The sequence below is a fragment of the Aquarana catesbeiana genome, linkage group LG04, assembly GCF_042186555.1.
Source record: "Aquarana catesbeiana isolate 2022-GZ linkage group LG04, ASM4218655v1, whole genome shotgun sequence".
NCBI classification, from domain to species: Eukaryota; Metazoa; Chordata; class Amphibia; order Anura; family Ranidae; genus Aquarana; species Aquarana catesbeiana.
Genome location: NC_133327.1, coordinates 669,614,175 through 669,631,364, shown reverse-complemented (window position 1 = coordinate 669,631,364; position 17,190 = coordinate 669,614,175). Strand labels below are relative to the sequence as shown.

Sequence of the window (17,190 nt, the reverse complement as noted above, 5' to 3'; positions counted from 1 at the left end):
CCGAAAAACTTGCATCCGGAACGCATCCGGACTGCGTTTCTATGGTGTGAACTGGCCCTTAAAGCATTTCTAAAGGTACATTTTTTTTTAAACAAACATGTTATACGTACCTATCTTTGTGGTTGGTTTTGCACAGTGTGGCCCTGATCCTCCTCTACTGCGGTCCCCCAGCATCGCTCCTGGCTCCTCCTCGTCATCGAGTGCCCCCTCGGAGAGCTGCACTCCATGGTGGCACCCGTGCTGGCACACTCCCGAGTCCTACTGCTGCAAATTGAAAAAAAGAAATTCCTATGGGTGGGACTTTGGACAGGGGAGATAGCAAATGAAGTGTGAGGAGAATGTAAAAAAAATATCAATTTTTAATAAGGAATATCATAAAATAGTGAGCACATACATGGAAATCAAATACATGATAATCTGGAAATGAGAAACAATGCAATACAGTGATATTGTACAGAAAATAACCGCAAAGATCTGCTGAATAGGAGGTAAACCCAACAGAAAAATCTGACGAGTTTCAAAATTTGCCTGGGTTGCTATTTCTTCATCAGGGGTATATGCGATTTGTCACAGAACGTAAAAACGTCGTACAGACTGTATGGCTCTTGAGTTTACATCATATCCAGAACAGTGTTAAAAGATAAACGTTGCAGCGTCCATTGACACTGACAGCAGGACTCGGCCCCGCCCCCGGCTCCCGCGTCATTGCATTTGACAGCAGTGGGAGCCAATGGCTGCGCTGCTATCAATCTGTCCAATCGCCGCTGGAAAGACCAGGTTCAGGTACGTAAAAAGGGGGCTCTGGGGGGCCACATTACAGGAGGTTTTTCACCTTAATGCATAAAATGCATTAAGGTGAAAAACCTTGAGAGTTCACAACCTCTTTAAGAAAAAAAGAGGAGGAAAAATGCACTGGGCTGCATTAAAACCGCACCAAAAACTCACTGGAACGCGTCAAAAACTTGAAAACTTGCTTGCAGAAAAGCAACTTTAATAGTGTGAACTGGCCCTTAGTCTGTTGTTTTTCAACAGTGGAAAAAACAAAAAAAACTCCCAGTGTGTACCAGGCTTTAGGATAAAGGTTTACATAAAAGCTGGTCATTGTAAGCCCCCCCCCCTGTCAATGTTAAATGGTTTGTCTCATCTCTGTTCCTGCTGCATTCTGCTGGAGAGCTTGTTCTTTTGAAAAACAGACTTACTGGCTGAATTACCAGGTGAAAATAGAACAAAGAAGGACTAAAAAAGAAAACAAATGCAGCCATCACATCTAAGAATTAATAAGGTGACAATATAATGTTTGCTTTGGGTTTAATACCACTGTAAAATCAGATTTTGTAATGGCTGATTTGGGCTACAGCAGCAGATCGTTGCCAATTGTGCCGCGTCACCAATGTGATGTAGAAACCATCCGGGACGGTTATGTAGCGGAGATGTGGATCTCATCGTCTCTATTTAAAAAAAAGAAAATAGAACCTTGCTATATGCGTTTTTTTTGCACAGTGATGAATGTGTTAGACTATATTAATTTTTCTCACTTGCCTGCAGACAATTATCGAGCTGACAGAGGAGAGGGACTCCCTTCACTTCACACCTCCGCCAGCCCTGGCTCAGTCTCCCTCTGGATCGCCCGGGATGAGGAGGACGGAGAGCAGACAACACCTGTCGGTGGAGTTGGCAGACGCCAAGGCTAAAATAAGACGGCTGAGGCAGGAGCTGTAAGTGCTCATTTATCTACAGATGCTGAATAATCGCAATCCCAGGTGTTCCCCAACCAGACTTTATTTACAGTACAGGCAGACAGATCTCATCTATACATTGTGGAATGGGAGGTTTCTGGAGATGGAGAGTCAAGTAGACCTGATCAGCTCAGCTTTTGTCCTTTATTCTGTTTTTTTTATCATTCACAATGTAATTAGCAGTTATTATCAGAGGTGTAACTAGGTGCAAGGCTCAACCCCCTCCCGAAATACCAATTCACATCACACACAATTTCCATGATGTATTTTCCTGGATGGGAAGAACTGTGAAGATTCATTTCAAAGGCAAAAATAAGGGAGTCTTATGGGTGTGTGTGTGTGTGTATGTATATAGATATCTATCTAGATATATATATATATATATCTAGATAGATATCTATATGGTTATATATATAGATATATATATATATATATATATATATATATATATATATATATATATATATATATATATATATATATATATATATATATAGAGAGAGAGAGAGATATATATATATATATATATATATATATATATATATATATATATCTATCTATATAGATAGATATATATATATATATATATCTATATAGATAGATATATATATATATCTATCTATATAGATATATAGATATATATATCTATAGATATCTATATATATATATATATATATATATATATATATATATATATATATATATATATATATATATATAGAGAGAGAGAGAGAGATATCTCTATATATAGATATATATATATAGTATCTATATATAGATATATCTATCTATCTATAATATATATATATATATATATATATATATATTAGATAGATGTCTCTGTATGGATATATATATATATATATATATTATACACACACTATATTACCAAAAGTATTGGGACTCCTGCGTTTACAAACACATGAACTTTAATGGCATCCCAGTCTTAGTCCGTAGGATCATGCTTTTCTGGGGGTTTTTTTCGCCTTCCTCTGGATCAACTGTGGGTATAGGATTGTGTATATGGGATTGTATGATATTATTTTTTATTTATTTATTTTTATGGTTGAATTGGATGGACTTGTGTCTTTTTTCAACCTGATTAACTATGTAACTATGAAGGCTGCAGCAATCAGTCATAAAAGCATATAGGCAGTGTAGATGAAATTATTAAAATATTAAAAGAAAAAACTGTACCACAATGACATCCGGGTGGGAAGGGGTTACCATCATCCAGGTGGCTTGCTGGTTGGACATGGAAAATAGATGACGTGAACCATGTGAAGAACGATGACAGCCCGGTGGAAAAGGAGGTGATGGACAGCCCACTGTCTGCAAGCTGGAGATCAAGCTCCGTTGGTGTCCAGGATGGAAGCCGCGATGGCAGGGGGAACACTCTGCTAACTGCTGTGGGGTGCTGGGGCTGGTCGCAGGAATCAGCCGCTGCTAGAGAATGGAGCCGAGCAAAGCCACAGCAGCCGGCTCGGGGTGACGTCAAGGCTGCTTCCAGAAGTGAGGGAAACGGGAAGCCTGTGTGAGGTGGTGGACCGCAAGCTCTGGGTTGCCGTGACTTACATGTTTCGTCCGTATGCGCTTTTTCAAAGCCACCCAGACTTTGAAAAAGCGCATGCTCCATTCTCCAGCAGCAGATGACACACTACACCGCCTGCAGTTCAGCATGACCGATTCCTGCGACCAGCCCCAGCACCCCACAGCAGCTAGCAGAGTGTTCCCCCCGCCATCGCGGCTTCCATCCTGGACACCAACGGAGCTTGATCTCCAGCTTGCAGACAGTGGGATGTCCATCACCTCCTTTCCACTGGGCTGTCATCGTTCTTCACATGGTTCATGTCATCTATTTTCCATGTCCAACCAGCAAGCCACCTGTATGATGGTAACCCCTTCCCACCCAGATGTCATTTTGGTGCCATTTTTGCTTTTAATATTTGAATAAATTTCATCTACACTGGCTATACTGCTTAATGACTGATTGCTGCAGCCTTCACAAGACCCTACAGTTTTCTGCAGTTGTTGTTCACCTTTACAGTGCAATAAACTCGTTTTTATTTAGCCATTGTTTTACATGTACTTTATAACTTTTAGCTATAGAGCGCTGCCTTTTTGTTTTTTGTTTTAATATTGCGTTGGCCCACCCTTTGCAGCTATAACCGCTTCAACTCTTCTGGGAAGGCTGTCCACAAGGTTTAGGAGTGTGTCTATGGGAATGTTTGACCATTCTTCCAGAAGTACATTTATGAGATCAGGCACTGATGTTGGACGAGAAGGCCTGGCTCGCAGTCTCTGCTCTAATTCATCCCAAAGGTGTTCTATCTGGTTGAGGTCAGGACTCTGTGCAGACCAGTAAAGTTCCTCCACCCCAAACTCGCTCATCCATGTCTTTATGGACCTTGCTTTGTGCACTGGTCCAAATTATTTGGTGGAGGGGGTATTATGGTGTGGGGTTGTTTTTTCAGGGGTTGGGCTTGGCCCCTTAGTTCCAGTGAAGGGAACTCTTTAGACGTCAGCATGCCAAGACATTTTGGACAATTTTATGCTCCCAACTTTGTGGGAACAGTTTGGGGACGGCCCCTTCCTGTTCCAACATGACTGCGCACCAGAGCACAAAGCAAGGTCCATAAAGACATGGATGAGTGAGTTTGGGGTGGAGGAACTTGACTGGCCTGCACAGAGTCCTGACCTCAACCCGATAGAACACCTTTGGGATGATGAATTAGAGCGGAAACTGCCAGCTAGGACTTCTGGACCAACATCAGTGCCTGACCTCACAAATGCGCTTCTGGAAGAAGGTCAAACATTCCCATAGTCACACTCCTAAACCTTGTGGACAGCCTTCCCAGAAGAGAAGCTATCCCAATACTTTTGACAATATAGTGTGTGTGACTTTGAACGTGACTTTGAACGTGGCATGATTGTTGGTGCCAGACGGGCTGGTCTCAGTATTTCAAAATCTGCTGATCTACTGGGATTTTCACACACACAACCATTTCTCGGGTTTACAGAGAATAAGAGAAAAAGAGAAAATATCCAGTGAGCGGCAGTTGTGTGGAGAAAAATGCCTTGTTGATGTCAGAGGAGAATGGACAGACTGGTTTGAGATGATAGAAAGGCAACAGTAACTCAAATAATCACTCGTTACAACCAAGGTATGCAGAATACCATCTCTGAATGCACAACACATCCAACCTTGAAGCAGATGGTTACAGCAGCAGAAGACCACACCGGGTGCCACTCCTGTCAGCTAAGATCAAGGAAACTGAGGCTACAATTCGCACAGGATCACCAAAATTGGACAATAGAAGATTGGAAAAACGTTGCCTGGTCTGATGAGTGTCGATTTTCAGCTGCGACATTCAGATGGTGGGGTCAGAATTTGGTGTAAACAACATGAAAGTATGGATCCATCCTGCCTTGTATCACCGGTTCAGGCTGGTGGTGGTGGTGTAATGGTGGAAGGGGATATTTTCTTGGCACACTTTGGGCCCCTTAGTACCTGAGCATCGTTTAAATGCCACGGCCTACCTGAGTATTGTTGAAGACCATGTCCATCCCTTTATGACTACAGTGTCCCCATCTTCTGATGGCTCCTTCCAGCAAGATAATGCCCCATGTCACTGCAATAACTGAATATTAAGGTCAGCAGAGACTATGGTCTCTACTTCTGATGTAAGGGGGACTCTGATGAGGACCCTGTTTTAAGGGGTGGGGGGGGGGCTCTGATGGGAACCCTAACATATGTGGGGCTCTGATGGGGACTCTGATGTAAGGGGAGACTGATGGGGACCTCAGATGGGGACCCTGATGTTAGGGGGACTCTGATCGGGGCCCTGATGTAAGGGGGGACTGTTATGGGGACTCTGATGAAAGTGGGAACTCTGCTGCAAGGGGCAACTGTGATGGGGACTCTGAGATAAAGAGGAACTCTGATGGGGGCTCTGATGTAATTGGAACTTTGATGGGGAATTTTATGAAAGAGGCAACTTTGATCGGGACCCTGATGTAAGGAGGAACTCTGACTGGAACTCTGATGTAAGAAGCAACCCTGATGGGGACTCTGCTGCAAGGGGCAACTCTGATGGGGCCCTGATGTAGGGATGTGATTTTGTCCCAGAAATATGATGTGGCCCTTGTACTGAAGCTTTTTGTGTATGTGTGTGTATATGTGTGTGTGTGTGTGTGTGTGTGTGTGTGTGTGTATATGTACATGTGTGTGTATATATATATATATATATATATATATATATATATATATATATATATATATATATATATATATATATATATATATATATATATAAAATTTGTGTGTGTATGTCATCTCCGAACATATTTTTAATTGAACACTCTAGCGGAATTTTCATAAAACTATGAAACATTGAGCACGGGAATCTTGGGAGGATTGCATCAGAATTACTTTCATGTAAAAATAAATAAAAAATAAAAATAACTATCGGTAACCTATTTACTCGCTGATATACGATAAATCATTTTATCATGTTGTCTTTTACTTTCCTAAAATCTTTTCTTTTTTGTTTTCCCCCTGGGAAGCCCGCCACCAGCAGAGGCCCTTTTTGGCATCCGTTAGATTTGTTCCTCTTGTGAAGAAGTTCTTTGAATGTTTTTTTTTTGTGTTTTTTATATTTTCCCCCTAAGGTTCAGCTTTGCTGAGCCGTCGCATAGATCTGCTGAGTGTAGATGTCATAGGGAATTGCAGAGACTGGAGATCAATGAGGATTTATAATGGAACCTACAGGCAGTCGGGGTCCATACAGAAGGTACGCGGGCCGCCTTTGTAGTGGGGAACCCGCTGAGAACTGGTATTTGCTCACTTGTGAAGATTTCTCATCTTACAGAGACTACTTGGAGTTCAAACAGATTTCACCGTCATTAGATCGGATCTTCTGGATGTGGATTGGACTTGTGCAATTTTGGTTTGGAGTGACACGAAACAATATCCTTATTCTCCAAAAATAATCCATACACATCCACTAGAGGTGCAGCGAATGGAAATTTTGATACCGAAACTGAAAATGCAGGATGCACTTGGCCGAAAACCGAAACCCAAAATGAAAGTTTTAAAAGAAAAATGTATACTAGTATGTATGAATGTGAGTTAGGGACCTTAGATTGTAAGCTCCTTGAGGGTAGGGACTGATGTGAATGTACAACATATATGTAAAAGCGCTGCGTAAATTGACGGTGCTGTATAAGTACCTGAAATAAAATAATAAAATAAATAAATATATTTTTATATATAATGTATTCGACTTTTTAATTAATATCATGAATTTAAATTAATGTGATTTTATCGTTGGCCAATATTTGCTAATGTCACACAACTGGGTGGGCTCGGGCGCAGAGCCCACCCTTTTTTGAAGCCAATTAGAGCCTCAGGCTCTAATCATGTGCTTAAAAAAAAAACAAAAAACAAAAAAAATTGGAATCCATGCGTCTGGTGCCCTGCATGTAGATTAGGGGGCGGTTGCATTGATTGGGGGAGGGGCGGCACCCCTGCGCCCCTAATGGATGGGCCGCCACTGCTTCTGCCCTTACTCAAGATTGCTACAGCCAGAGATGCTAGGTGGAGTCCTTTTCAAAGGGATTTCTCTGCAAAATAAAGCATGGAGATATGGAAGGATGGGGGAAGTTTGCTTTGAATATAAAAAATGTATTAAACAGCATTTTCAGTTTGCGTTGTTCAGATACAGTTTAATCCCTTTTTAATGCAAAACAAAGAGGGCAGATATACATCTTGGATAAGTAAACCTGCACAGTTTTAGTAATAATAAAGAACAAAAAAAAAATCTTGCATATGCCTAATCCCGCAAGCTCGTTTTGTGTTAACTGTAATTAGCTGCTGTATGGTGTTTTTTTTTTTTTTTGAGTGGCTATTAGATGAAGCCTGGTACAGAGAAATGAGCTGAATAGGTGTTGGAGAGCTGGGAAGGAGTACCATAGTGGGAGCTCTTTTTCTCTTGTGTCGCTGCGAGACGCCCACCCTGAATATTCTCCGCACAGCTGCACTTGGGAAATTAGCCCGAAGATTGCGGTTATTATCTTGATTGACACTTAATAGATAGCCTAAACATTTAACGCCGATGTGCTCTTAGTAATTTGGTGCAGGCCTCCTCGGTCTACAGATAAAAAGCTGCAATTAGACATGTAAACGAATGCCGGGTCTCTCCTCGTCTTCTGATGCGCACCCTTGCAGGCCTGCCATCCGCGGTGCCGCTGGTTAGGCTGCTGTGCTGCTGCCGTCTTCTGGGCACCGAACGAGTTACTCCTGTAATCAGCCCCCCGCTGTTCTCCTGTACTAGGAATATTGAATAGAAGAGCCTCATTTGTCGCGTACAAGTCAAAAACGCATTTCTTGTAAACAAGTGCTCCAGTTGACCTGGAGGAGTTTTCTGTATTATTTTGTTAGCCTCTTAAAATGGGCCTATTATTATTAAAATCGCCTGAATCATAAGTCTGACATTATTGTGATTAAAAAAATATAAAAAATATCTCCCTTTTTTTGTGGTTAAAAAAAAAAAAAGTAACTTGAAATGTGACCTAAAGTCTAGGAAAAAGTCACATGGTCATCGTATATACTAAGAGCATTGTGGGTGCTTCATGTCATTAGAGGCTTTAGAGGATGCATTCTCCATGAGGAGTTCCTTGAGCTGTGGCGGAATAAAGGAACAACTGGACTTGGCAAAGCCAGCCGCATGCCACCAATTATCTTTTTAGCTGTCTGTAAAGCTGGCAATACAGTGGTAGATTAGGGTATCTTCTCTTCTGGTTGAATGTTCTTGGGTATTTTCTGAATGAAGGTTCTTGGTGGTATAGCTTCTCTTCTCATCAAATGTTCTTGGGGTACTCTCTATTCTGTTAGAATGTTCTTAAAGTATTTTCTTATTGAAAGTTCTTTGTGTATTTTCTTTTCTGATTGATTGTTCTTAGGGTACCTTCTCTTCTGGCTATCCTTTCAGAAGAACATTAAACCAGAAGAGGAGATGCCCCAAGAACATTCAACCAGAAGTGAAGATAGCCCATGAGCATTCAACCAAAAGAGAAGATACCACATGAGCATTCAACCAGAAGAAAGGTTCCCCAAGAATATGCAACCAGAAGTAAGGATACCCCAAGGACATTCAAGCAGAAGAGAAGCTACTCTAGGAACGTTTAACCAGAAGAGAAGATACCCGAAGAACATTTAACCAGAAGAGAATATACCCCAAGAGCATTCAACGAGAAGAGAAGATACCCCAAGAGCATTCAACCAAAAGAGAAATTACCCTAAAAACATTCAACGAACATTCATACAAATAATCTTGTCGGTTTATTCGATAATGCCATCTGCCTTGAAGAATATCATGTGAAAGTACAAAATTTTGATTGCTTTCCATTTTGGAATTCATGGAATTGCCAAAACAAAAACATACAATGCTAAAAGTTTGCTTGTTCAAGAAAAATTTTCCACCCTGCTCTTTCAAATTTTCTCATCACTACGGTTAAAAACTAACATCGATTTTTGAACCCAATATTATTAGAAAATCAAACGAAAATTCTGAAAGAATACTTAGAAGAGAAGATACACTAAGAACCAATCAGACAAGAAATTACCCAAAGAACATGCTATCAGAAGAGAAGCTACCCTAATACATTTGATAAGAAGAGAAGCTACCCCAAGAACGTTCCATCAGAGGAGAAAGTACTCTAAGAACATTCAACCAGAAGAAAAGATACCCTAGGAACATTTAACCAGAAGAAAAGATACCCTAGGAACATTTAACCAGAAGGGAAGATACCTTAGGAACATTTAACCAGAAGAGAAGGTACCCGAAGAACATTTAACCAGAAGGGAAGATACCTGAAGAACATTTAACCAGAAGAGAAGATACCCGAAGAACATTGAACGTTTCAAGAGAAAATAGAGAAAATTAGTTTAAAAAGGAAGATATCCTAAGAACGTTTGATTATAACAGAAAATACCCAAAAGGCACTTCTTTTTCCCTACATTTGCACACAGCCACAGTTTAATGCATTGTTCGAAAAATCAGCTAAGACTATTGCCGATTACCGGTAAATTATGCAGAATGAATGTATGTGTAGTTTTGCTTGATGAATATCTATGCTATTATAATTTTTTTCTTTTTTTCTTATCAAGCCTCTTCTGTTTCTGCATGATAGTATAGAAAAAGAGTGATCTACCAAAAAAGCAATTATCTTTTTGCCCAATTTCTTGCTCTTGTTACTATATTGAATTTTATACTACATTTTTTTAATTAGTAGTTCCTGATAAAACAATTGAAACCTCATGCTGCTTAAAAATAACAATGATGGTTTTTTGTTTCCAGGGAAGAGAAAACGGAACAGTTTCTGGATAGTAAACAGGAGGTAGCCCAGTTGGAAGCGGAGCTCAAGAGACTGCAGCAGGAGGTCAGAGGTCACACTAACTCTATAAATATTTTATAATGGGCCCGACACATGCTGTCCTTGGGTGGATGTGATGTCTTTTTAGATGTGTCTCTGAATTTATTTTCTCCTATTTATTAGGGCTGTTTGACAAAATATATTATCATAATATATGCCTGTCTATATAGAGTATCTATGTATTTATTGGTCTATTTTACCACCATCCAGCTATCTTCAATTGTTAATCCATTGCTTGCTTTACTGTCACACACACCACCTTTGTTTATTAAAAAAAAAAAAAAATCTATTTTAAATTGATAAATTATGCCTGCGAAGGAAAAAAAAAAACAACCTCTGCTCACAGTGAATAATAAAGAGTTACTAAATAAAAGTAAAGATTAGACAGTAAAGAAGTCAGTGCATGCAGAGGTCTTAGACAGTAAGTGCACCAAGAACCTAAAATATTCGACCATAAAAATAAAGATGACAGATCCTCTTTATGGCGAGATCTGGGGTCAAAAAGACCTCAAATCTCTTCCTTACCTTCAAACAAAGGTTTCTGATCTTTTGCTTTAAAAAAGAAAGAAAAAATGTGTGTGTGTGTGTGTGTGTGTGTATATATGTATATATGTATATATGTGTATGTATGTATATATGTGTGTGTGTGTGTATATGTATATATGTGTATGTATGTATATGTGTGTGTGTGTGTATATATATATATATATATATATATATATATAAATATATAAATTTTTTTTTTTTTTTCAGCCTGGACCAGATGTGACGTCCTGACGTTGCTATGGTCCTCCAAGGCCATAGAGTCGGTCGCTCATGGGAGCAGCTGCCGCACCGTCCGATTGTTTCTCTGCGTAAACAGTAAGCCCGAGAAACACCGGCAAGGGGCGGGGGGAGGGACATCCCCTCCTGCTGCTTCGGAAACCTGCCCATCGGTTTATTAGCCGCTCTGACCAGTTTCAAGAGCGAGCTATCTTCAGCCATAATCCTGGTAGACCACAATGTATATCTACGTATTGCAATCGGCAAGTGGTTATACATTTGCACAAGCAACACGTTCACAATTATAAGAGACATTAATTTCTCTTATTTTGGAACCCTTTTTCTGTTTAACCATGACCTACCTAGATTTTGAATTGCCTCGCTGTAGAATACTCAGAGACTAAAGCTGGCCATACAAATTTCTTTTGCTCAGCCTGCAGACTGAACAAAAGAAATCTAGCAGATCCTCTTACCACACTAACAGCGAAGATGGATGAGCCACCCCTACCGCACTATTGTAATCTAAATACCTGAACAGTGCCTGTATCTGATTGGATGCAGGAGGTGTTTCACTGAAAATTTTCGAACTGGCTCCTTTGCCAAAAGTCAATTTCGTCTAACCGAGCGGTGCAGGGCATCCCATACGCTGCTTGAATCCCATCTGAGACAGCAAGAATTGGCCAAAACACAAGCCTGTATGGTCAGCATAATTGTCTCCACAGACTACACAACAGGACATTTCACGGAAGGGGAACAAAAGTCTATTCCATCCCTTCTGCACTCTATGCAAAATTTCGGCTGGAGGAAATGGGGAGGTTGCCATTGCTGACCTCTTCTCCTGAAAATACTAGTTTATTGGCTATAATGTTAGAGAAATGACTTTAATGCTTTAAACAAGTATGCAGATCAGGTCTGACTTTTCCTCATTTGTGTGCATTTTCTGGGTCAGTGACTGAGAAAATATGAAAGGCAGAGACAGCCAAGCGACTAACATATTATTAAGAAGGTCAGCAATGGCACACTCTATATTTGTCTTAGTACAAGCTGGATGTGTGGCATTTGCATCCAGCATTGGTACTCTATCAAAAATATCCCAAATATGTCAGCATGGAACCCTCCCCACCCCCCCACCCCCCCACCCCCCCACCCCGGTTCGTGAAGGCTGGATCATTTTTCCTACTTGATGCTGAATTGATAGAAGCCATGATTGGGTGGGTTTCAAATATTCATAACATCAGTATTTATTTTTGAGCACATATCCCTCCCAGGTGCGAGTTAAGTGCCCTGTGTACTCCTCAGTCTTCATCAGTCTGTCTCTGTTTTTGCAAGCTGAGACTTCTTTATGTGAGAGGTCATAGCGGATCTTCCATGACTTTATATTATGTGAGAGGTCATGGAGGATCTTCCATGACTTTATATTATGTGAGAGGTCATGGAGGATCTTCCATGACATTATATTAAGTGAGAGGTCACAGTATAGGATCTTCTATGACATTATAATATGTGAGAGGTCATGGAGGATCTTCTGACATTATAATGTGTGAGGTCACATTAGAGGATCTTCTATGACATTAAATTAGGGCAAGAGCTATGTATAGACAGTTTATAAATCCATATACAGTATGTTCTATTGTGTACGTAATTCAATGTGTCAGATTGCTGGTCAAGATCATACCTCCAACCCCAGAATTCAAATGTTTCCCACTTGTGACTGCTAAGTGTAATTTAAGGGGACCTGTAGTAAGTCTCAAGCACTTCATCGTTTATTTTACTAAAGTTTGTCATGAAAGGGCTCCCTTAGCCGACATTTCAGGACAATGCAAGGTCCTTAAACTATGTCTTGTGTGACAAGCTTGATCTTGCAGTAAACCATTAGAATAGAATGGTAAAATAGATGAGGCCCCAAAATTGAAATGGACGCCTCTGTTGACCACACATTGGTTCAATTTTGGGGCCTCATCCATTTTACCATTGTTCACTGGATCTATTCGCAACCCAGTGCAGTGCAAAAATTTCCAGAATACCTCAACAAGCACTGAATTCGACCACACACTCTCTCCGTGGAGACAGTCATGTTGAGACATGTGCTTGATTGTCGGCTTTACGGAAGAGAATGTGGAGATTCATGCGACTTGTTGGTGTGCTTGTTTAGGGGGAAACCCCATACCCATTAGGTCTCCCCAATAGTTCTTGTAGGCTGGTTGTTATTAGGAGTGTACCAGTTTGAATATTATATGCCCCTACAGTAGCCTTGTGGTGTGGTGTTTTCTGAATGGCCCCTCACAAGCCAAGGGAGGCCCATTAGCTGCCCCTATGCTCATATCTGTCTCTGTTGGCGTGTGCACGTCGTGGGACTGTCCAGTGAGTCATCTCCAACATGATCCTGTGATGTTTCCATGAAACCAAAAGAATCCTGAAGAAGCGGGAAAATTTGTGAAACGTGTAGAGTTTAGTCTTTAAACACTTTAGGCCACCTGTATTTGAAATTATATGACTTTGGTCTCTTATATGTACAGTACATCTGTTTAGCACTAATGCATGGCTTCAAGCCTTGTTTTGGTGGATTTTATATAGATTTTGTAATAAAAATGTGATCATTTTAAATGTGACTGTGTGACTTACTATTGGAGGCATATTTTAAGTCTCATGTGGTGGTGTTAGTTTTTCTGGATGTGCTAAAATAGGTTGCCTGCTAAACCTAGGATAGGTTTCCAGCAACCTTATGAATGTGAGTTTACACTTACTACACTTGTTTGCAATATGTACAACTGAATACTGCTCTTGGAAGGACCTCTCTCGTGGCTCTTTCTCCTGGTTTCTGGGGCACCAATGACTAATTTGAACAGTGCTGGTGATTTTACTACAGAATCAGTTGTAATTGTGACTGCACCAGTATAGTATGGTTCTCATGGTGTGCAGGGAACAAGTACAAGTGAAAGGAATCTGTCAATGTGGTTGTTGATGCCACCACGTAGGCTCCCATTCGGCACTGGAGGCAGCACTTTTCTGACTCTAGGTCCAGGAAAGAGCATCCCTCTCCAGCATCATGAACAATAATATGCTCACCCAAAGGCTATGTCATCATCCTGTGTTGCATGGTAGCTTCAGCCTTGACAGGTAATGGCTATCCTTACAGGGGTCCTATATAAAGTACCACCAAAACCTACAGCAAAAATACATATTAGCATAAAGAGACATCGTTTTAAAAAAAAGAAAATAAAAAGTGTATAGTGTAGGAAAATTTTTAGTTGGGAGCTGGAGGTTAATTTGTTTAGAGTTAGCTGGCAGAGTTTTTGTTACCTACCCCTGGCTTCTGGAACTTTTGGAGGGTTCTAGAACTTAGAGGGTGGAGGAGCAGAGATTAGGGCTAAATATTGATGGAGTCTCCTCCAAACCCTGGGTGGGGATGGCCCATAAGGTGGAGAGATGGACCCTAAGTATTCTTCAGCTTGGCCATGTGGGAGCAGAGTCCAGGGTCCAGTTGCCTAGAGCGGACTCCCAGTGCTGGGGGGCTCTGCCCCTGGGCGGACAGAATGAGCCAGAGGGAGAGAGAGCAGCAGATGAAGCCTCACACCCTTTCAGCCTCTACTAAAGCCAACCTGTGCAGCAGAGCTTCAGGAATCACCTGAAGGGACTGAGTGACTAAGAACTACTACACCCCAGAGCCTGATAGAGGAGAAGCAGCAAGGTGCAATACCTTGTTTGGTTACTACTAAGGGACAGCTTAAAACCACTTAAAGCCAGTACAAGCCACCCTACACCTTTTGCTTGGGGAATCTGAGGAGCATATTCTACAGAGAGAGAGAGCATCTGCATTCTGTTTGGAACATTTTTGCTATTAGTTGGGCTGATCTATTTATCCTATTGAAGGACAGCATGGTGATCTTTAGCAGCCAGAGGATAACTTTAGGTCCTCAATTTGTATTCAAGTTACAGTTCTGGACATCCAATACCAATGAATGTTAAACAGAGATGCTGTCCTGCTTGTAGGGAAACCAACAAATTGATTGTTTGCTATAAATGTTGGCTAATTCCATATTTCTGACTCTGTTTCTGTAGAACATGAATCTGTTGGCCGATGCCAGGTCTGCTCGTATGTACAGAGATGAGCTGGATGCACTCAGGGAAAAAGCTGTAAGAGTTGACAAGCTTGAAAGTGAAGTCAATCGGTATAAAGAACGGATGCACGACATTGAATTTTACAAAGCCAGGGTAGAGGTAAGTGGTCCATGTCTGAATACGTCTTAGATAACCTGAACTGTTGAAGCTGTGCCCATAAATGACAAGCAGAGGGCAAGGACTAGCCACCAGTATTGTTTAAAGAGGGGATCGCCAAGCTCTCTAAACAAAGCGCCTGTTTACTATCCTTCGGGCTTTAAGGGGGCCGGACTGTGGCCAGTGGGAGTACAAACATCCTTGGCATCAGTTTCAGTAAATTATGTCCCATCATTGATTTTAGGGGGAGGAATATTGCCCCATCATTGGTGTCTGTGGGAGGAAAAGTGCCCCACTGAAGGCCTCAGTGCAAGGTATAGTGCCCTACTGAAGGCATCAGTGCAAGGTATAGTGCCCCATCATTGGTGTCAGTTGGAAAAGTAGTGCCTCATCGATGGTGTCAGTGAGAGGAATGGTGCCCCATCATTGGTGTCAGTGGGAGGAATGGTGTCCCATCATTGGCGTCAGTTGAAGGAATAGTGCACCAAGGGCCAGATAAAATCAAGCAAGGGGCCGTTGTTTGGAGACCACAGGTCTATGGGGTTTTTGCTGCTTATCTTTACCTAGTTAGGGACTTCTCATGCCTCATTCTGCACTGTGTCTCTGTGTGGAGGCCCGCCATCTTAGTACAGGCAGGGCTTTTTTTTATTTTAATCTTTTTATTTGAAAAAAGTTTTTCCATTACAAAAAGGAGAGAATACCACCAGCACAAGAGATAAAAAAATAACATCCTCTATTCATGCATTATTATACTTCCTCTACACGCCAGTTCAAGGCGCCCCTAAACGGTGATCACAAGAAAGTTTCTTCTTTCTTCCCATTTATTCCCCTACCCCTCCTCCCAACCCCCCCAGGACCCCCCACCGCCCCCAAAGACCCCCTACCAAACAACTCCCTATACTTCCTTAACAACAAGTCCCTACCCATCCTACCATCCCCCTACCCCCCTCCATTTCATCCTTATCCCGATCCAGCCATAATTTCCATATTTTTTCACATTTCTTATAGTTACCCCTCTTCTTATATATATATATTTCTCTACTGATCACCTCCCTTACTGCTTTCACCCACTCTGAATCTGTCGGTGGGTCCTTTCTCGCAGGCAGGGCTTTACTTCCTAATGTCAGAGATGACGCCCTGATGATTTGGTAATCTGGTAACTGGTGGGGGATATTTAGGATGCAGCAGGAGAGGTGTGAGAAGCATCCATAGAATGGATAAAACAAGCAGGGAGATCCTTCCTCTACAGTCTCCTTTACAGCAAGCAAAAAAAGTGAGCAGCGCAGTTATGACATCAGTAAATCTCACTGAAACTAGTAAGGTCACACTGCAAATATACAGCTAGGAAGTTGTAGGCACAGGAAGTGTACTTCTATTTTTTAGGAGGAATTTAAGATGCAGTCAAATATTTCAGGTTACTGGCTAGGCACAATGAACATTTAAAGAGGAACTTCAGTCCCTTTTAAAGCTGCCGAACCTGGCACCGCAATCTTTGAATGTCCAAAGAACAACCTCCTGCGCTTGTTTGTGGTTTTAGGACTTGGTACACTGCTTCCCTGGCTTCCAAATATAGCACTGGTGTGCCTTGCTGCCCCCTTCAGGACTTGTGGGAATCCTTTATACAACACTACAAAACAACAAAGAGAGGACACACCAGCCTAGTGCATTACAGATAAAGCATTTTATTAATAAGTAGATAAAACAAGTGGTATACGCTCAAACTGTCAGAAACCATGAATCAGACTGAGACAGAAGTACAGTTAAATCACATTTGTTTGTTTAATAATAATAATAATTAAAAAAAAGGCAAACCGAGTAAACATAGCCAGAGTTCAGGAACCGGAACGGATAGTCAGACAAGCCAAAACATCAGGAAGCCAGAGATGAGCGTACTAGAACAGCAAGCAGGATCTGGAGCCAGAAGGAATGTCAGCCAAGCAAGTCTTTAACAGGAACACAGGAGATCGTCTCTAGAGATGTGACAAAGCCAGAGATCATCTGGACTGGACGACTTAAGTAGGCAGGACTGATGAGCAGGATA

The 17,190-nt window shown here is 41.3% G+C and overlaps 1 protein-coding gene across 8 annotated transcripts in view; it reads left to right on the top strand.

Annotated features, from left to right (window-relative positions):
- The window catches only part of CCDC88A (coiled-coil domain containing 88A), a 265,646-nt gene that overhangs the window by 119,085 nt on the left and 129,371 nt on the right, over nucleotides 1-17,190 (top strand). For all 8 annotated transcript variants that reach the window (XM_073628603.1, XM_073628602.1, XM_073628598.1 and 5 more), the window contains exons 8-10: nucleotides 1,546-1,715; nucleotides 10,097-10,178; nucleotides 14,994-15,152. In XM_073628603.1, coding sequence (XP_073484704.1) covers nucleotides 1,546-1,715; nucleotides 10,097-10,178; nucleotides 14,994-15,152 — 411 coding nt within the window. The remainder of the gene's footprint in view (nucleotides 1-1,545; nucleotides 1,716-10,096; nucleotides 10,179-14,993; nucleotides 15,153-17,190) is intronic.